This window comes from Marmota flaviventris, chromosome 19 (genome assembly GCF_047511675.1).
Source record: "Marmota flaviventris isolate mMarFla1 chromosome 19, mMarFla1.hap1, whole genome shotgun sequence".
Classification (NCBI taxonomy): Eukaryota; Metazoa; Chordata; class Mammalia; order Rodentia; family Sciuridae; genus Marmota; species Marmota flaviventris.
This window is the reverse complement of record NC_092516.1, coordinates 22,653,594-22,674,523: the sequence shown is the minus strand read 5'-3', so window position 1 is coordinate 22,674,523 and position 20,930 is coordinate 22,653,594. Positions and strand designations below refer to the sequence as shown.

Genomic DNA, 20,930 nt, shown 5'->3' with positions numbered 1-20,930 from the left:
GAATTGTAACATAATAAATTGCTATCTTATACCACCAAAATTATATATAAATTATAAATAGTGCTTCCACTGCCCTCAGAAAACCCTTCCTATTTGGGTCCTGTAAAGGAAAGCCCCATGATATCAGAGGAGCATGGGACCCTAGCAGGCCTTACTCCATCAGATCCTCGTTCTAAGACAAACAACTCAGTTATCTTGTCTGAAGTGCAATATTCCTGCCCTCCATGGGCTGTTGTGGGGATATACTAAGGAACTGTGTAAAGCAGGCAGCACCATGGCAGCCAGGACATATGTGGGCAGCTCCTGGTAGCCACTATGAGTGTTCAGATCAACACATGAGCAGGTTCTCAGATCATCATACAGCTAGAAAGCCACTCACACTGACCCCTACTACACTCTTCAAAAAACAACAGCCCTGGGGTTGGGGTTGTGGCTCAGCAGTAGAATGCCTGCCTAGCCTGTGTAAGGCTCTGGGTTTGATCCTCAGAACCACATAAAAATAAATAAAATAATGGTATTGTGTCCAACTACAACTAAAATCATTATAAAAAAAAAAAGCCTTGGTCCACCTGGGATTGTGAAAAAAAATCTATCTGTCAGAACCGAGTGTATTCGAGCAGAGCCTACACCTACTGTGTGGGTCTTCCATGTGAAGTGGGGGTCTTCTTCAATCAAAGTAAGTCTTCCGTGTTGGGAGCTGACTAGCGGAGCCAGCAAAATCCAAAGAAAGGCTGATGGTGGAAAACAGAGTTAAAGACCCCCAAGAGAGACCTCAGCAGAATAGCAGGCTAGAGAGTAGAATTCTTTAAAAAAAAAAAATCTTTATTATTTATTTTTATGTGGTGCTGAGGATTGAACCCAGGCCTCATGCGTGTGAAACAAGTGCTCTACCACTGAGCTACCACCCCAGCCCCAAGAGTAGAATTCTTTACAAAGTCTCCAAGTCTAAGACTGTCTGGCTCTTTCTTGCAACCTGAAAGGATAATTATCACGATAAAATGATATGTCCATGGCAGCCAGGTAATAGTAAACTGTTTTCCCAAGTTCTGAGCCATTTTAGCAAGTGATTTTACCCAAGAATGGGAACCCCTGGATGACAACTGGTTGGTCACAAGTCCAGGGGGGTAATCTGGGACTTGCAGCTAGCATTGGAAGTAGGGGTGGTCTTGTAGGGCTGAGTTCCTAACCTGTGGGGTCTAAGCTAATCCAGGCAGCCTCAGAACTGGACACATGACACCCAGTGGTCTCCAGAGGCTTGGAGAATTGACTGGTTTAGTCAGAAGCATGTGAGTGGAAACACAGATTTTCCTTGTACCTATCTTTCCAGTTTCCTAGGAGAGACAGTATGTAGAGCTAAAGAATAAAGCAAACAGCTGGGCATGGTGGTGCACGCCTGTAATCCCAGCAAGTTGGAAGGCTGAGGCAGGAGGATCACAAGTTCTAAGCCAGCCTCAGCAACTTAGTGAGATCTTATCTCAAAATAAAAAATAAAAAGGGCTGGGGTGTGTTGGGATTATAGCTCAGTGGTAGAGCAGCCCTGGGTTCAATACCTAGTACTATAAAACAAAAAATTGATATACAAAATGATCATGGGTATGTTAAGATATTGGGATAAAGGTGATTATTTTTCTTTTTTGTGTATTTTCTAACCTTTTTTTTTTTTTGGTACTGAGGGTTTAGCATAAGGGTGCTTAACTGCTGAGCCACATTCCCAATCCCCAGCCCTTTTTATTTTATTTTTTTTTTTAGTTGTCAATGGACCTTTATTTTTATGTGGTGCTAAGAATTGAACCCAGTGCCTCACACATGCTAAGCAAGCGCTCTGCCACTGAGCTACAACCCCAGCCCCTATTTTTAATTTTGAGACAGCAGAATTTTATTCTCTCAGTTATGGGGCCTGTCATCCAGGATGCAGGTCAGCTGGACCTTCCTTATCTCTCCACCAGCTTCTGGTTGCCCCCGACCCTGCTGCCCCTCATCTGAACATACCATTCCTTGTTTCCTTATCACACTGTCATTCCTCCCTCCCTCTCTCTCTCTCTCTTTCTCTGTTTATTGCTATAAGTTTCCTTCTTAGGACTGTTTGCCTCGTCTCATAAGTTTTGGTCCATTGTGTTTCATTTTAATTTCCCTGAATTTCTCTGTGACTTCTTCTTTGATCCATCGGTCATTTCAGGCTGTTTAACTTCCATGCATTGTGGTTTCCCAGTTTTTCTTCTGCTATTGGTTTCTAATTTTGTTTCATTGTGACCAGAAGTGATACTTTCTTTTTTTCTTAATATGTATTTTTTTAATTGTAGTTGAGCATAAGACCTTTATTTTACTTATTCATTTTTATGTGGTGCTGAGGATCGAACCCAGGGCCTCGAACATGCTAGGCGAGTGCGCCACTGTTGAGCCACAACCCCAGCTCCCAGAAGTAACACTTTCTTTTAGATAAAGATGATTCTGTAGTATTATATAAGTCCTCGATTTCTCTATTGTTACTTTATTGATATCTATTTCTCCCTTCAATTCTGTCAATATTTGCTTCATGTATTGAGGAGCTCCTGAGTGTGATGAACAAGTGCTTATGATTGCAACATATTTGTGGTGAGTTGATCTTTCATCATGACCCAGAACTCTCATTGGTCTCCTGTGATCATTTTGACTGCAAGCCTGTTTTTTTTCTGACACTAGGATAGCCAACCCAGCTCTCTCCCTTTACATGAAATCTCTTCTTTTTCCTGTTGACTCTCAACCTATTTGTGACCTTATACCTAAAGTGAGTCTCCTGTACACAGGATAGATATAGATGGGTGTTTCTGTCCCTTCTGCTAATCCATAAGTTTTTATTTTAATCCATTTATGTTTCAAGTCATCAGAAGGAAGTTCTCTGCTGTTTTGTTACTGGTTTTCCATATGGTTTCTCTTTTCTATCCCTCATCTCCTCCACTACTAGCTTTCCTTCATGTTTAGTTAATGTCTTTGTTTTTCTCTTCATTTTATCCCATGAATAATCTATAGATATTTTCTTTTTGGTTACCATGGGGATTAAATATGACATCCTAGTTATGGGAATCTGTTTTGAATTTATACAAACTAGACTTGAATCACATAAAAAGGCACACACATTATTTGTCTTCCCCCACGATATGTTATTGGTATCATTGCGTATCACTAATAGTCTTAAAATTATTCTCTCCAAAGTCTGGAATACCCAGGCCTGCCATTTGCTGATGTCGCTTTCTTTTTCTCTATTTTAATTAATTAATTAATTAATTTTGGTACCAGGAATTGAACCCAGGGGTGCTTAACCATTGAGCCACACCTCTAGGTTTTTTTATTTTGAGACAGGGTCTTGCTAAATTGCTTAGGGCCTCATTAAGTTGCTGTGGCTAGATTTGAACTTGCAATCCTCTTGCCCCAGGTTCCTGAGCTGCTGGGATTACAGGCATGCACCACTGTGCCTGGCTCTATTTTATTTTACTTATTTTGTGATGTTGGGCCTTGCATGCTAGGTACATGCTCTACCAATTAATTACATCCCTTCACTCTCTTTATTTTATTTTGCTCAAGTGCCAAGACCTTCTCATAAAGGTCTTCCAATCCCTCTGAAATATCACATCCACAATGTGCCCATGTTTCTATTTCTTCTTGTTAAATATATTTCTACTGACTCTAGCACAAAATTACATATTTCCTAATCGCACTCATCACCAATGGAGACATGTTGTGCATCTTTGAAAATTTTGTTTATTTCATGGTCTCATACTAGAATATAAACTGCAAGTGAATAGGAAACTTTATCCTGGAAGTCTAAAGCAATGCTGGGTACATTGTATATATTTGATCAATACATTTTGAATGAATGACCAGGGCTTAAACAGCAATTTGAATTTTGCTAGTTTTCATTAATACTTTTCAATACTATAGTGTTTATCTATTCACACACACACACACACACACACACACACACATATGTTTAATGAATGGGAACTTATTTTACACCTATAGCTGGGGGAGGGACAATCTTGACAGGGTGCCAGGCAACCACAAGAACATGGCAAAGGCATAAATGAGTGGAGAAGAGCAGTGTTGGATGTGAGGTAAAGCCAGTGTCACTTAAGTCCTGTCTGAGGGATAACAGAGACAGAAGCAAGCTCTGCTTAGGTTCAAAAGCAAACATGGGTGTGCAGTGTCACTCAGCTATGGATCCTGACCAAGCCAGATGAAGAAAATGAATCTTCATTTCTTTTTCTACTACTCACAGGGTTGCTGCAATGATTTATTGAGAATTCTAATGAGAGAAACAAAGCTTTATAATCTGTGCACATGTAGGCTAACATGAGGAATTAGAGACCACTCCCAGAGCATGAGCATTGCTTGTCTCTGTCCCACCGAGTATGGGGTCAAACCACTCAACAATGTACTTTTCTTAAAAAGAATCTTTTTTATTTATTTTTATGTGGTGCCAAGGATCGAACTCAGTGCCTCACACATGCGAGGTAAGCACTCTACCACTGAGCTGCAGCTCCGGCTCCTAAACAATATACTTTTTTTGTGGGGGGAGGTTTACCAGGGATTGAACCCAGGTGTGCTTAACCACTGAGCAACATCCCAGTCCTTTTTCTTGCTAAGTTTCTGAGACTGGTCTTAAACTGACAATTCTCCTGCTTCAGCCTCCTGAGCAGCTGGGATTACGGGTGTGTACTACTGTATCAGCACAAAAGCTACTTTGAAATCTTATTCCAGGCTCTGAGGTATACCTCAACAGTAGAGTGCTTGACTAGCACAAATGAGGCCCTAGGTTCAATCCCCAGAACTGTGGAGGGGAAAAATGCTTCCCAATAATAGAGTCCTCAGGCAGGAGAATGAGAGATATTGGAACCTGCTTTCTGGGGACATAGCTCAGTTAGTAGAGTGCTTGCCTTGCATCCACAAAGTCCTGGGTTCAATCCCCAGCACTGAAAAAAAAAAAAAAATATATATATATATATATATATCTCTTCTCAGAAGCCAGCAGGGCATGGATATTTAGCAATTGTGGATTGAAACACAATGAAAAGGAAGAAGTAATGACACTGGGGTCAGAAGACTTTAGTCCTAGTCTCAGTCTGCTTTCATTAATTATACAACCTTGGGAAAGTTATTACCATTTTCCTTATCAGGAAAAAACAAGACAGCATCTCTCACAGGGTTCTTATAATGATTGAATTAGTCAACTTTCCATTACTTACTTTGGCTCACAGTTTCAGAGATGTTAGTCCCTGTCCACTTCCTTGTGTTTGGGCCTGTGGTGAGGCAGATTATGATGATGAGGGATGTGTGATACAGCATAGCTGCTCACCTTAGTGGTGGCCAAGAGAGGGAAAAAGGGGCCAGGGACAAAATATACCCTTCAAAGGCCTGTCTCCAAATAAATAGGCTCTGCCTCCTAAAGGCAAAGCTATCAACCAAGTGTTTAGCACAATTGCCAAAAGACAGTTATAACAAATTTAAAGATCTAATTGACTTTCATTTGCATTTATAGAATAAGGCAACAAATTGCTGAGCAGAGGAAGTTGGTTTTATGAAGCAGCCACAGAAAATAAAAAAGATTGTTTCAAACTTTCTTTCCCGATAAAAGTCAAAAGTAAGGGAATTTCCTTACTTTTGACTTTTATCAGGAAAGAACTGGTCTGTTTGGGGATTTGGCTAACATCTCTCAATTTCTTGGAAGGTCAAATAGACAACTTAGTTTGGCTTGGTGGTGTGGAACTTCAGCAAATTCCACTTTGGTTTGATCTGCTGGGCATAGTTCAGAAGCTTAATCCAAACCAATGGACTCCTATAGATCATATAGGGTGTGATCTGCTTAGCATCAAAATAGCTCATCTCTAAAGGTGAATATGATGCTAATGGCTGGTTTTGGCTGTAGGGCAGAAATGTATAGGATGAGTATGGGCACTTTTTAGGGCATAAATGTATAGGATGAGCATGAACACTTTGATGTGTCAGAAAGCAAGTACATTCTCTAAGACTATGTTAAGGCCAGAGAAAAAGGATCACAAGAATGAGCTCTCCTTGGCCACATACAGGGAAATTTGAGCATTAAAAAAAATGTATGAAATTGAATGAAACACATTGATTATAGTTTAAAAAGATCCACAGCTTCATAATGATTCTCATAGGATAAAAAAGCAAAATCCACTTTAAAAATGAAGAATTAGGGGCTGGGGTTGTGGCTTAGTCATAGAGTGCTCACCTAGCATGGGTGAGGCACTGGGTTCATTCCTAGCACCACATAAAGATAATAAAGGTATTTATCCATATATAACATACATATAATGAAGAATTAAACATTTGTCCTTCCTTTGCTATCAAGGTATATTTAAGGGCAATGAAATAGTAGCCTTAGTTCATGAGAGAAAGAATTATAGATAATAAATGTAGAAAGAATGATTGAATTAGAAAATTAACTGGGCTGGGCGAGTAGTACTTGACAGAGTGTTTGCCTAGTATGTACAAGGCCCTGAGTTTGATCCCCAGTGCTGCATAAAAAGAAAAAATTACCACAACCCCTGATGAAATAACAGCAAATGAAAACAGCAAGTAAGCAATGAACATTGGACAAAACCATTAGACAGAGTATAATGAAGAGCATCACAGAGGCAAACTGTCTTCAGAGGAGCCCAGCGACATTCAAACCGGAACAGTGAAGCACTGCGTGTTGTCAGTGCACATCATTTCCTGGGAAGTATTCTTACTCACCCTACCACATTGAATCCAGGTACCAAATCTCTATATCCACCCTCAATTTACAGGAAATGTGGGAGAGGAACAATTTTAAATGGCACTGGAAGAAAATTAGTCAAATTCACAAAATGGAACTCTACATGCGGAATGACCCAGTTTCTAAAAGGCAATGAAAGGGAGAAAATAAAAGGGTGAGAGAGGGAATGCTCTGGAATAGGAGACACATAAAAGCCATGGAAGTAAATTTCATATGCAGATTTTGTATGTAATCTGAGTTGAACAAACCAATTGTAAGAGAGTGCAGCCAGACTACTAGGGAAATTTTATTCTGGACTAGGTATAACTCCAGGATTAGCTGATTTTCCGGTGTGAAAAGGCATTGTAGTTTTGCAAAACACAGATCTACTTTTCTATTTTTTCAGAGATGTATACTGCTATGTACAAAAGTGAAATGACATAATATTTGTAATTTGTTCTAAAATGCAGCAGTAGAAGAAAACGGGAATACGTGAAGTTTCAGGATCTTGGCAACTGTTGAACGTTTGTGATGGGACATGAGAGTTCATTGTTCTCTTTGCTTTTGAGAATGTGCATTTTCATAACAAATTTTAAAGAGTTTTTTTAAATTATGTATAGGAGAGTGGTATAGTGAACAAGCATTAGTTCTCCTTCTTCACACAGATATAAGATATGTGGGTGGAAGCTGAAACCCCCTCAGTGTTTTATTTAAAATACTCTGGGATTTGTTCATCTAAGGACTTAGGCAGGCCACGTGCCCACCAGAGATCTGGCCCCAGAGTGCGCAGGAAAAAGTTCAAATCAGCAACTGTCACAGGTGGGAACTCTGTAAGACCAAAGTTTGAAAAGCTTTTGTTTTTCTTTTTCCTTTTTAAGTAGGGAATACTTTTCGATCTACCCTTAGGGGTATCTGCAATTTTCCCAGGATAAGCATTAACCGAGCAAGCCAAGAAGAACCAAAGGTAGGCCTTCCCGCCTATTCCCTACAAGCGGGATAAGAGAGGCAGGACTAGGAAATGAGACCCCCAGGTTCTGGGCCTGCGTGAGGTCAGCCTAGCGGCGCGCGGGGCTCTTTCCCGCCTCGGCTGCCCTAGCAACTGCGCAAAGGGGCGAGGGCGAACGGAAAAAACAACGTGTGGCCCCGCCAGCCACAGGAGCTCCCAGCCCTTGACAACTTCCTTGCAGTCGCTGTACAGGCAGATGCATTTTCAGTGCACGCTTCCGAGGTGACCAACACCTCTCCAGGAAGCCCGCCTTTCGCTGGGCATCATTACCAAGCGGTCCTCGCGAGCACTCGGCCCGCCATTCCCCAGGAGCTCCTCGTTGTTGCACACCTGGATGGTTCTCGCCTGCAGGCCAGCACAAACTGAATGTTGAGAGGAGTTCGCCAGCCAACCTTCTCCAGCCCGCAGCGACTATCACCAGGATGTCACCATCGCCGGCCAGGCCAGCACCTTCGGGGCTCTATGACGCCGGCGAAGCTCCACCCTGGCCACGCCCCTCCAGGTGGAGCCAATGGGAGCGCGAGGCGGGCAACTTGCCCCTTCGCCCCGCCCCTCCGGCGGAGCCAATCGGAGGGCCGGGCCGCTCCGCCCTCCAGAGGCCCGCAAGGGCTGGCTCCTCCGCGGCGGGGCGCGATGGACCCGGGCCCCGAGCCTGCTCGTCTCCGCGTCCGCCGGGCCGGGCCGCCGCCAGCTGAGGCGAAGCTGCCGGTGAACTACGAGGAGGAGCTGTACGACTGCCTCGACTACCACTACCTGCGTGACTTCCCGGCCTCCGGGGCGGGGCGCAGCAAGGGCCGGACGCGGCGCGAGCAGGAACTGCGCACCAACCGGCCGGTGCCCGGCGGCCACGAGCGCAAGGTCGCGCAGAGGCTCCTCAACGGCCAGCGGAAGCGTCGCCAGCGCCAGCTGCAGCCCCGGCCGCGCACTTGCCTCGCCTAAGCGCTGGTAGGTGCAGACCGCGACCCGGGGCCGTCTTCCCGCCGGGGCTGCCCGGCCACGCTGCAGTACGCTCGCCTCTCATGGCTGTCGCTGCAGGGGTGCAAAGCCGCCTTCCGCCAGCCATACCGCAGCCGGGCCCAAAGCCGCAACGAAGCGCAGGAACCGCTTGGAAGACAGGAGCGCTCTTCCAGCGCTCACATTCACACTAGAGTACTGATTTCTTTTTCTGTCTGATTTTCTACAGGATACTCAAAGGACCCGATAAAAGTATTTTCACTTAGTCCAACTGTAACTGTGGTCCTCCATGTTGGTCAACAGAACTTTCGACATCCTTAAGTTTGCTGCTTCAATCTTTTCCTTACCAATTGTTAATTAAGTAACGTCCAAGTGGATATGCCTTTTAGAGTTTTTAATTAAAACAGAACAGCAAGAATGGCATTTTCAACTCTTCTGGGCTTTTTTCCCCTCTTCTAGTTACTATAGTAACTCGTTTCTGGTGCATAAATACTTGGGTTCTTATATGCAAAGATCATAGAGACGGATGGGGGAGACCAAAGAGGAATTTGTACAAGATTTCTATCCAAATGTCACAGACCACACTGAAGGTTTAAAATTTGTTATAATAGGACACACTCAACAGTAGGTAGGTTCTCTGCACTTAACTGGTGTCCTAACAATCCTTTGACGTAGATGCAGCTATCCCCACTTTAGAGAAGAAATTCTAAGGCACAGTGAGTTCAAGTAACTTTCCAGAGATTACACAGCTAATTAGGCAGTAGACCGTGTTTAGTATAACAGTAAATATTTCATTCAATTTTAACCAGAATTTTTCTACATGGTATGTTAATATATGCAAACCATACTGTAGTTGAACACTTTTCTGAAAATGCAAAATATTTTGTGGTTGCAGATATCTATAATCCCAGCTACTCTGGAGGCTATAAGATCACAAGTTGGACGCAAGCCTGGGCAACAGTCAGACACTGTCTCAAAATAAAAAAGGCCTTGGAATGTAGCTCAGTAATAGAGCCCTTGACTAGCGCTGATGAAGCCCTGGATTGGATCCCCAGTACTTCTCCCCTGCAAAAAAAGGGAAAGAAAAAATGAAAAAATTTACAGGAGGCTCATTTTCCTTAAGCTAACTGATAAAGGAATAATGAGGAGCTGGGTACAGAGGTGAAGCCTGTAATTCCAGTGACTCTTTAGTGGCCAAGGTAAAAGGATCACAAGTTTGAGTCAGCCCCAACAATTTAATTAGGCCCTTCTTCAAAAAATGAAAAGGGGCTGGGTAAGGTGCTCACCTGTAATCCAGAGATTCCGGAGGCCAACACAGGAGGATTGGAAGTTCAAAGCCAGCTGCAGCAATTTAGCAAGGCCCTAAACAACTTAGCAAGACCCTGTCTCAAAAGAGAAAAAGCTGGGCATGTGGCTCATGATAAAATACACCTGGGTCCAATCCCCAGTACCAAAAATAAGTAAAAGGGGATATAGCTCTGTGGTACAGTGCTCCTGGTTCAATCTCCAGTACAAAAAAAAAAAGGCAGCTTTTTTTCAAATGCATTTTCAAATTTATAATTTTCCCCAAGATACAGGAAGTGTTTTAGGCAGGCTTGGTGGTGCATTCCTGTAATCCCAGCAACTCCAGAGGCTGAGGCAAGTTTGAGGACAGCCTGGACAACTCAGCAAGGTTCTAAACAACTCAGTGAGATCCTATCTCAAAATAAAATGGCTGGAAATGTAGCTCAGAGGTTAAGGGCTCTTGAGTTCAATCTCCAGTACCAAAAAAAAAGAAAAAAAGTTTAAAGTGCCCCAAACCAGCAGATAAAGGCATTCACTTTTCCAGCATCAATTTTCCTTAGCTGTTCAACAGTGTTGTATGTTTCAGAACCACTCACAAACTCCATGTTTAAGGAAAAGAGTTGAGTTACAATTGTAAAATTATGCAGAATATGGCAGGCTGACTGTCCTCTTTAGTCTGCATTCAGGCAGGCCTTCTGCACCTATCAGTGCGTCCTTGTTTGGGACAGAAGATAATATATTGAAAGGAACAGCTCATGTGAATACTGGCTGAGATAATCTGCCACTCTGACATCCAGAAAACTTTTGAGTGGTAACTCAGTTTCCCTCAAGCTCGTTTTCTCATTTGTAAAGTGGAAATGATATTGGTTCACCTTGCAAAACTGTATTACAGACAGAATGTAGAAAGCATCTAACACAGTTAAGAGCCAGCACATGATAGGTACTCAAATGAGTGGTAGCTAATTTTAAATTTATAGAATATCTTTCTTCTACTTACTCTTGAGTAATGAAATCTTAAATTTTTTCACTTAGTACTTTAATTCTTCTGCTAAAATGTCTCCAGCAATGTAGTATGGTAGTAGTCTGGCTTTGGAGGTAAGCACTATGGAGCCTTGGACAAGTTATTTAAAATCTAAGCATCTTTCCCTTACCTATAAAATGGTAGTAATTGTAATGTCTCTAAGTGTAAATGAAATACTGAGTATAAAGCTCTTAGTACAGGGCTAGGGACATAACTCAGTTGGTAGAGAGCTTGCTTCACATGTACAAGGCCTTGGGTTCAATCCCCAGGACCACTTTAAAAAAAAAAAAAAAAAAACTCTCAGTACTATACACACACACAGCAGGCGTTAATTTTTTTTTCCAGTATCAGGGATTGAACCCAACTCATACAAGCTAGGCAAGCACATTCTGCCACTGAGCTACATCCCCAACCCTTTTTTTATTTTTATTTTGAGACAGGGTCTCGCTAAGTTGCCCAGGGTGGCCTCAAACTTGAAATTCTCCTGCCTCAGCCTCCTGAGTAGCTTGAATTACAAGCATGTGCCCCATGCCTAGCCTTAAGGTAATTTTTAATGTTTTCATTGCTTGGTCCCCCTTCTACCTCTCAAATATAATGTACAAATTGGCTCTGTGGTGCAATGGATAGAGCATTGGACTTCTAGCCAAACCTGCAGTAGCCATTCAAATACCATGTCCAGATTAATCTTCCTAGAGAAAATTTTAATCATACAAAAACCCTCAATGGCTTCTCTAACCATGTAGTGTAAAAAGCTTGAAATCCTTATATTGTCCTAAAAATCATATATTGGATTTTAACTTAAAACTTCACTTAATGACTTGTTTGTATGGTTCTTAGTACTTTCAGATCAGCAGTTCCAGCTGTTATTTTTTTTTTGTCAGATATGTGAAAGGCACTATATTCATATATCTCAGTTCTCCAAAGAAAAATGACATGTAGAGCAACTTACCATTTTGGTTCTTCCACAGCCAACTGTTAAGTACAGCATGTCCAGACAGTGGCCGTGTCAAACCGACACTCTGTAAGATGATCTGCTTAATAGAGTTTGCTTGTTTTAGATGCTAGAACTTTTTAATTAAATTTAAAACATGGTGGCTGTAGAAAAATGTGTATTATATACTGCTGTGTAACAAATTACTTCAGACTTAGTGGCTTAAAACAAGTCACATACTGCTTAACCAGTGGATGTGTTCCGGGAAATGCACTAGGCAGTTTCCTTGTTGTGTGAACACAGTGGTGCACCTGCACAAATGGAGATGGCTAGTGCCACTTGACAGTGCAGTCTTCTTGACTGTACTCACCTCAGGGTCATTCTGGGTCATCCTGACTCAGGTGTCTCCTGAGGCTGCAGTTAAGCTGTTGGCTCACAGACCTCTGAAGGCTGTTTCCAAAATGGCATACTCCAGTGACTGTGACAGGCCTCAGTTCTTTGCCACATGAGGCTCTATCCAAAGGCTGCCTGGGTTTCATGGCATGACATCTGGCTTTCCTCAGAGTGAGGAACCCAAAGAGAGTGAGTGTAGAGGCAGCTGCAGAACTCTTATGAACTAGTTTCCAAAGTTAGACCTTCACTTTTGGATTTTCCTGTCAGGAGTGAGTCACTAAATACCACCCATATTCAAAGTGAGAGACATAAAGCTCCATCTTTTGAAGGGAATGTCTAAGGATGTGTGGATGCATTTTAAACTACCATGGTATGTTTCATTATTGTGTATTCATTGCAGAAAAATTGTAATTCCAGTACCCAATTGTGGGGAGTCGCTCTGAATGACCATGCCTACCAGTGCTGAAGCACAAGGCTCTGACCAGTCACTACATTTCATGGTGACTTGGGAATTGTCCCAGCTTGGATAGCAAGGCAGGTCTTCAGGTGTAGGCGTCATCTGCAGGGGTTGAGCTACACTCACCTGCTCCCTTGTAATCCTATCTCTTCTGCCATTTTATGGATAGAACTTTCTAAGAACAGTGCCTCCCCCCCAAATAAAAGCTGACTTCCAACCATGCTCTCCCTTTTGGGGAGCCTGAGGCTGAGAGCCTGGGGAAGCCATCCTGAAGATTGTGTAAAGGTAAATGTGTCTGTTTTATTTTGCGTCACCACAGATTCATACGACCTTAGTTCAGCTGTCCGTGCTGGATGGGGGTGGCAGTTGGAGCCCCAACAGGGACACTCAATGTGAATTTGTAGGTTTGACTTGGGTTGAGCGCGCTTTAAAAATTCAGAGAAACATGTTTTGGGTTGTGAAAGAAGCAGATAAATGGAGAGTAAGGGACATTAAAAAAGTAACATGGGCAATTCCACATCTTCAGAAAAAAAAAAAAAAAAGATTTATCTGATGATCCTGGAGCCTTTAAACTAAAATCAAAAAGAGCCCAGCTAGCTCAAGCAACCTAGTTCAGCTGCCCGTGCTAGATGGCACTCAGTTGGGTGTATATGTACTTTAAAGTTTTCAAAATAGACTGTGAAAAACACTTTGTAACCTGCTCTTGCACTTAATATACTGTGACGACTCCAGGCATGATGGTGCACACCTGCAGTCCCAGTGACTCACTAGGCTGAAGCAAGGGGAACTTATGGTTTGAAGCTGGCGAATGAAATTTAGGGAGACCCTGTCTCAAACAATAAAAAAGGACTGGGGATGGAATATATCATATAGACAGACATGTATATAGATGTATCATATAGATAGACGTGTATATAGATGTATCATATAGATAGATGTGTATATATATCATGTCAAATGTTCTTTTATAAATTTTTTCCATGCTGGAGATTGAACCCAGGGTCTTGCTCATGATAAGCAAGCACTATGATACTCAGCTATGTCGGGTGTGGTGGTGCACACCTATTAAGTCCATCAATCTGGGAGGCTGAGGCAGGAGGATCCCAAGTTCAAGGGCAGCCTCAATAATTTAGTGAGATCTTAAGCAACTTAGCAAGACCCTGTCTCAAAATTAAAAAATAAAAAGGGGATGTAGTTCAGTGATTAAGCACCCTTAGGTTCAGTCCCCAGTACCAACAACACTGAGCTACATCCCTAGCACCCTTTCATAACTTTAATGACAGTGTACATTTCATCATATTTAACTTATAAATAATTCTATATTGTAGTATGCTTAAGTTGTTTACAGGTTTTCTCTATTTTAAGTCTGTTAAATGAACATTCCTACAGCTAATTTCTACAATCAGGAACATTATACAATTTAAATTTTCCTGTTTGGGCTGGGGATGTAGTTTAGTGGTGGAGCTCTTGCCTATCTTTTAAAGGCCCTGGGTTTGATATCTGCCTCTGGAAAAAAAATTCTGATGCCATTAGGTGTAGTAACACATCTGTAGTCCTATGATAGCTTGAGCCCAGGATTTAAAAATTTTTTTTTTAAATTTTAATTTGTTTTATACAACAGAATACATTACAATTCATATTATGCATAGAAAGCACAATTTTTTCATATCTCTGGTTGTACACCCAGAATTTAAAAAAAAAAAATTTTTTTGGTTGTAGATGGACACAATACCTTTTATTTATTTTATGTGGTGCTGAGGATCAAACCCAGTGCCTCATAAATGCAAGGCAAGTGCTCTACCACTGAGCCACAACCCCAGCCCTTGAGCCCAGGATTCTGAGGACAGCCTTGGCAAGGTAGCAAGAACCCTTCTCAAAACAAAAATAGAAACAGTCTTCTCTAAATGATAGTACTAAAAATAAAATTGTTGCCTATTGCCTAATTTGAGAATTTTTACTGCAATCATTGAGTCCGTTTACCTAAATTTCTTATCTATAACAACTTTTAAGTTTCTTGGTTCAAATTTTGATCACTGTAAGTGAATTTAGGTGGGGGGCTTAACAATAAGGGGACTGAACCCAGGGCACTCTACTACTGAGTCACATTTCCAACCTTTTTTGTAGGGTCTCCCTGTGTTGCTGAGGCTGGCAACTTGTGATCCTCCTGTCTCATCCTTTTGAGCCACTGGGATTACAGGTGTGTGCCACTGCTCTTGTTTATGGATCTTAATACACAAATTCTCAACAAAAAACTAGCAAACCAGGGGCTGGGGTTGTGGCTCAGTGGTAGAATGCTCGCCTAGCATGCATGAGGCACTGGGTTCGGTCCTCAGCACCACGTAAAAATAAAGGTATTGTGTCCAACTACAACTAAAATAATAATAGATTCAGCATTGTTAACAGTCTTATACAACAATACCCACCTCTTTTCACTCGTTTTATGGTTCTTACTAGTTGTCATAGCAACTCAACTCTTGGTGCTGGGTGTGTGGGGTTAGCATTTAGCAATCAGACAAGACAATAATGAAGTTAGAGGTTGCCTGGGTCACTCTGGCAACACCTTAGATCCAGTCAGTCTTGGCTAGCCCACCTGACCCACCAGCATCTGCTGCTGAAAAACAAAGTTTGCAAGATGGCCCACACCTAAATTCCAGCTACAAGGAATTAAAATTAAAAGGGCTTCAAAATTTAAAGGGCCAGCGATGTGGCTCGGTGGTTGAATGACCTGGACTCGATAACCAGAAAGAGAAAAAAGAAAAGAAAAAGCAAGATCAGGATGAGGCATCTAGGTTCCACGGGCAGGTCAAGAGCAGGGCAGGGCAACACCGCCGCCACGGCAGGCCCCGGCCCGCCGCCCCTCTAGCGCGGCGGACTCGCCTCCTGCGCTTTCTTCGCATCACCACTGCCTGACTCAGGGAGGCTTTGGGGTTCCCCTCCCTGAAACCCAAGCTCCGCGAAGGCAGATCTGGGGTGTGTGTCTGTGTGTAATTACTACTATCTGTGGTACTGCGGACGGAGCCCGGGATCGCTGCTAGTCACCGCAGGGTGAGCCTCGCGGCCCGGGGAAGTCACGCCGCGCCCGCGGCGTGCGGACGCTGTCCCGCTCCGGACCGTAACTGCACGGCGGCACGCAGAGGGGCTGTCGTGACGGACACGAGGCGCTCATGCCGCGCGACCTTAGCAGGTCACACAGACATGAGGCTTCCTTGCGCTTGTCTGCTGAATCCATTTTCGAAACCCTCGCGAGGAACCCAAGGCCGCCGCCTCTCTGCTCGCGCCCAACACGCCCCGCACCAACTTCCGGTCTCCCAGAGCGCCGGCGCCCGCTCATGACGTCATTGCGCTGCCAAGCCGTAGTGACGTCTTGCTCTTCCGGTGACCTTCAGGGCCCGTGGACGTCGGCGCCCGGCCCCTGCCTACGCGCTGATTGGTTGCGCCCCGGACAGCCCCGCCCCCAGCTTCCGCTAGCCTTCGGAGGTGGTCGCCTGCGCACTGCACTTAGCCTTCTGGACGCCGAGCCGTCGGGAACTTACCATGCCGCGTGGAAGCCGGAGCCGCACTTCGCGCGTTGCGCCCCCAGCCAGGTGAGGCCCCGCGGGGCGCGGGGCCCCCGTCTGGACGCCCAGCTGCTGGCTGCGGGACGCGGGGTCGCGGGGCGGGCGGGTTAGGGTTAGGGTGCGGGGAGCGCAGGGCACGGCGTCTTCTGTTGTGGTGCGGGACTCGCCGGTGCGGCTGTCACGCCGGGGCGCGAGCTCACCCGGGCGCTCCTCGGGAGGGACTTGCGGGGAGGGGACCCGAAGGCTCCGAGGGCCTGACCTGGGCTAAGGGTGGCGCAGCGGTGTTTGACGCTCCGGTGGGAATGCTGGGAGCGCCGGTGGCCGCGGGTGGGAGCCCCGGTACGTGCTGCAGCCCGGCAGTCGCCAGCGCTGGCCGCCTTCCAGTCCAAAACGAGATGCCAGCCCAGACTTCTCCCCAGCCGAGTCTTCTGTGGTTTGAGGACGGGTCTCGCGGTGTTGCCCAGGTTGCTCCCGCACTCGTCCCGAGCGACCCTCGGGCTCGGTTTCCTGGGGACAGCCCAGGGCTAGAGCCTTCGAATGTAGCTGGCACGGTGAGGCTCGCTTTGGTTCTTCTGAGATTCTGATATCCCCCAACATAGCCTTTCTAAAGAAATCTTCTCCTGGCCAGACACCTGTAATCCCAGCGACTCTGGGGGCTGAGGCAGGAGGATGGCAAGTTAAAGGCCAGCCTCAGCAATTTAGCAAGTTTGGAAGTAAAAAATAAAGCACCCCCCGATTCAATCCCCAGTACAAACAAAAGAAAATGAATTTATTCCTTAATATTTAATATAACTTAATTTTTTAGCCCACTGTATCAAAAGGCATCATGACATTTTAAATTATATGAAGTAATTCTTGGAAGTTTCAGTAGAACTTAAGCTCCACCGAGGCAGAGGTTTTTGCCTCTGTTATATTCCCAGCCTCTGCAATACTGCTGCCTAATGTTTGAGTAGATGAATTCTAGGTTTTTTTCTTCATTCATTGTCTTTTCTTGGTGGCACCAAAGACTGATGCAGGTGCTTTAGTGCTGAGCTACCCCAGCCCTTTTACTTTTTTCATTATGAATGTTGGAATAAATGTGTTTTGAAAAGAGTCTGTGACCTATATGAAAACTTTGAAGTGGCTGCAGGGGTGGGGATGGGAAGAGAGTTCATTTTTAAGTTGACGGTTCACAAAACCAGTTAGAAGTACTTCATCCTTGTTCCTTTTTCTCACAGCCGGGCCCCTCAGATGAGGGCTGCGCCCAGGCCAGCACCAGCAGCTCAGCCACCAGCTGCAGCCCCACCATCTGCAGTCGGGTCCCCTGCTGCAGCACCCCGGCAGCCAGGTCTGATGGCCCAGATGGCAACCACTGCAGCTGGTGTGGCAGTGGGCTCTGCTGTGGGGCACACACTGGGCCATGCCATCACTGGAGGCTTCAGTGGAGGAGAGCCCGCAAAGCCTGATATCACTTACCAGGTATGTTTGGAGAAAATATAATTGTTTATAAGTTCCTTATGCCTAGGAATTGTCTTTAAGGTTAGAATCTACAATACCATTAATAGAAAGTGTGTTGTCAAAAGCCCTATTTGACATTGAGTTAGTGATTCAGACCAGCACCAACAAGTACTGTACAAATTGTGTTTCTTCCCAAGGTGTACAGTTGGGACAGTCCAGTCTGACTCTCTGTAAAATAGCCATTTTCCCCTTCAAGTATTTAATCTCAATGATTTTTCTTATTAATCTAATCTCAATCTTTAGTAATCAAAAATTTGCTTTGTGATCCCTTGCCTGATATTTTCCAGCACCTCTTTGAAGTGTGTGGATTTTCTTTACTAATGAATATAAGTTGGGACTCTATAATTCTGGTGTTCTTGAAACTCACCCCTATTTTTCCCATAGTAGTCCCATTTTTCCTTCATCGAGTTTCATTGGAACTTTTTTTCTTTCTTTTTTTTTTTGCCTGTGTGGGTGTTGTACTGGGCTACCTCCCCAGTATGTTTTATTTGTATTCTGTTCATTTAGTAGGGCCTCACACATGCTGGGCAGATGTTTTATCACTGAACTGTAACCCCAGCCCCATTTAATCTTGAGGTGCCCAGATAACCATTCTGCCTTATTTGCATTTGTATTCATGAAACTTTCTTATTGCAGCTGAAGTTTTATTAAAATTCACTTGCTTTCTGCCTCTTGATATTTTTCACTTTCAGTGTTATTATGTGGACACTTTGATTAATTTGTATTTGATCCTGGTTGTTTCCCCAGTTAACTGCAAAAACTGTAGCGATTTTCTTTCTCAGGAGTTACCAAATGTTTTGCCTTAACTTTACAGGAGCCTCAGGGAACCCAGCCAGCACAGCAGCAGCAGCTTAGTGACCCTTGCTTTTATGAGATAAAACAATTTTTGGAGTGTGCCCAGAACCAAGCTGATGTTAAGCTCTGTGAGGGTTTCAATGAGGTGTTGAAGCAGTGCAGAATTGCTAATGGTAAGTGATTGAGCAGGCTTGCATGTGCTCAGTTCACAGTAGTATTCCTGAGCCTGTGGTACTTAGGGAGTCTGTTGATAAGTTACACCAACAAGTTAGAAGAAGTATTGTTTAAATTTCTCTGTGCTTTCACCAGCTGTGTTCTAACTATGACTCTTCCTTAAGCAAGTATAAATGCCAGATCTTGTTATGTTTTACTACATGTGAGTGGTCTCTTAGCCTTAAGGCTGTGAGTATAAAATTACATTAAGTTCCTCAAACTCTTGAGGTTGGCTTTCTGAAATTCGTAGTCAACTTACTTTTGTGTAAGTGTCTCCTGCCTGTTTTAAGAATTTTATTTTTCCTCCTTCATTTAGGTAGGAAGTAGGGGAAAATTTTAAATCCTTTTAGGTGGTTGAAATATGGAATTAAGAGATTGCCTGTCCAAGATTGTCAGAAGACTTGTTGGCATTACATACAGTACCAGAGTAGCTGAATTTCTCCCTCAGAACTTTGTTCCTAGAAGCACATGCACCTTGTCTTTTCTGTTGAGGCAGCCGGAGAGTTGAAACTTTGTTAGTTGAAAGAAGCCTTCAGTAGCTTATCTCAGACATTTGTTTTGTCAGTATCTGCAGCCAGTGTACTTCTAACTTACATTTTCTGTTTGCAGGATTAGTCTAATCAAGAAGTTCAAATTGAAGAATTGGAAAATCGGCTCTGATGACCAAGTTACTTTAACATAAAAATGTAATTGATAGTGAAAGTATGAATATAAAACTGCAATGTAAAGCCTCATTTAATAGCTTCAGTTTTTGTGAATGGCAGCAAATGAGTATTCTAACTGTATGGAAGTTCACAGAGTTGGGACTGGCAAATATGTGGCCTCCTGAAGTCAGCTGTTCTGATGTTCTTTGAGTATTAGAATAAAATGATTTTTCTCCTGAAGTTTGTGGTGATGGTCGGTCTTTAAGTATGAGTACATAAATTAGATCTGCATGCCGAACATGATGAATCTCACAACAGAACACAGTAGTCTCCATTCCACTCTTCTCTAGGCTTTGGATGCTAAATTAGTATCCACCTGGAGGGTCTGACAGCTGCCTGAGGGGTGCATCAGGAGGAGCATCAGGCCTGCCTTGGGGGCTGGGGTGTGAGGGCCAGGTAGTGTGCATGCCTAGCTGCCTGAGGCCTCAGGTTTGATCTCCAGCACCACAAAAAGTAACAAATCCTAAAAAATACTGTTGTAAAGGAGTGACTGGCAAAGGAGATGCAGCCACAGGCTTCCTACTGGATGGGTTTCCTGGGGCCAGGTCAGTACTGCGTTGTCCCCCAGTGTGTCCGCTCACCTCAAACTCCCCTCCCTGTGCCCCAGGTCATTTTTAAGTTTCAGATGACACAACACCTTTATTTATATGTGGTGCTGAGGATTGAACCTAGTGCCTCACACGCGCACAGCTCCAGACCCCTCACGCCATTTTTAAGTGAAAGAAACCTAGCTACATCCCTCGTGGAAAGCTCAAATTTTCATTTTCTTTTAGAAGTTGATCTTTCCTCATTTTCTGCAGTTTGTATTCTCAAAAGTACCTTTCAGTCATGGTGTAGCTCAGTGGCAGAGCATTTGCCTAGCATGTGTAAGGTCCTGGGTTCAGTCTCCAGCACCATATAGACAAACTGTTGCTGAACCTAGGACATGTCCTTGTCCCTGATCCAACAACGAGGACAAGGTTTATTGCTGGGCTGAGGGTATAGCTCAGTTGGTAGAGTGCTTGCCTCACATGCACAAGGCCCTAGGTTCAAAAAAAAAAAAAAAAAAGGTTTATTGGTTTGCGAGCAAAGGAGAAACACAGGGGACTCCTGTCCTACAGGCTGTGATTCTGCCCCTCAGTCAGAGCATCTTAAAGAGATGACTCAAAGGCCACATTCCATGTGTTCTCTGTCTGGAGTTGCAATTCACTTGTGAATTTGGGAGATAGACATTTCTGAGATCTTCTGGTACCCCCCAAAGTCTGGACTACTTTGTTCCTATGGTGGGTGTGTACTCAGGACAGATTAACTCTGCCTAGATTAGGGAGAGGGGGAGAGATTAAGGAGGAGCAGGGAGAGAGGAGGAGAAAGAAACGTCCATTTTTAAAATAAGTAGTAGGGGCTGG

The 20,930-nt window shown here is 43.9% G+C and overlaps 2 protein-coding genes across 2 annotated transcripts; both read left to right on the top strand.

Annotated features, from left to right (window-relative positions):
• Positions 1-8,372: 8,372 nt before the first annotated feature.
• Positions 8,373-9,116, top strand: Nupr2 (nuclear protein 2, transcriptional regulator). The gene is made up of 2 exons (XM_027948642.3): positions 8,373-8,684; positions 8,923-9,116. The coding sequence occupies exon 1, from the start codon at positions 8,373-8,375 to the stop codon at positions 8,676-8,678; it is 306 nt and encodes a 101-aa protein (XP_027804443.2). The 3' UTR covers positions 8,679-8,684; positions 8,923-9,116.
• A 7,116-nt stretch (positions 9,117-16,232) lies between these two features.
• Chchd2 (coiled-coil-helix-coiled-coil-helix domain containing 2) lies at positions 16,233-19,725 on the top strand. Its single transcript, XM_027948510.3, has 4 exons — positions 16,233-16,363; positions 17,554-17,794; positions 18,648-18,801; positions 19,451-19,725. Exons 1-4 carry the CDS (start codon positions 16,314-16,316, stop codon positions 19,459-19,461), a joined length of 456 nt encoding a protein of 151 aa, XP_027804311.1. The 5' UTR covers positions 16,233-16,313; the 3' UTR covers positions 19,462-19,725.
• The last annotated feature ends 1,205 nt before the right edge of the window (positions 19,726-20,930 follow it).

What these genes read in the sequence shown, in the direction of transcription:
- Nupr2 (XM_027948642.3), top strand. Translation starts at nt 8,373, where the DNA reads ATGGACCCGGGCCCCGAGCCTGCTCGTCTCCGCGTCCGCCGGGCCGGG.
- Chchd2 (XM_027948510.3), top strand. Translation starts at nt 16,314, where the DNA reads ATGCCGCGTGGAAGCCGGAGCCGCACTTCGCGCGTTGCGCCCCCAGCC. An exon ending in CGCGTTGCGCCCCCAGCCAG is followed by an intron (nt 16,364 to 17,553) that starts GTGAGGCCCCGC and finishes TTTTTCTCACAG; the next exon opens with CCGGGCCCCTCAGATGAGGG. An exon ending in AGCCTGATATCACTTACCAG is followed by an intron (nt 17,795 to 18,647) that starts GTATGTTTGGAG and finishes TTAACTTTACAG; the next exon opens with GAGCCTCAGGGAACCCAGCC.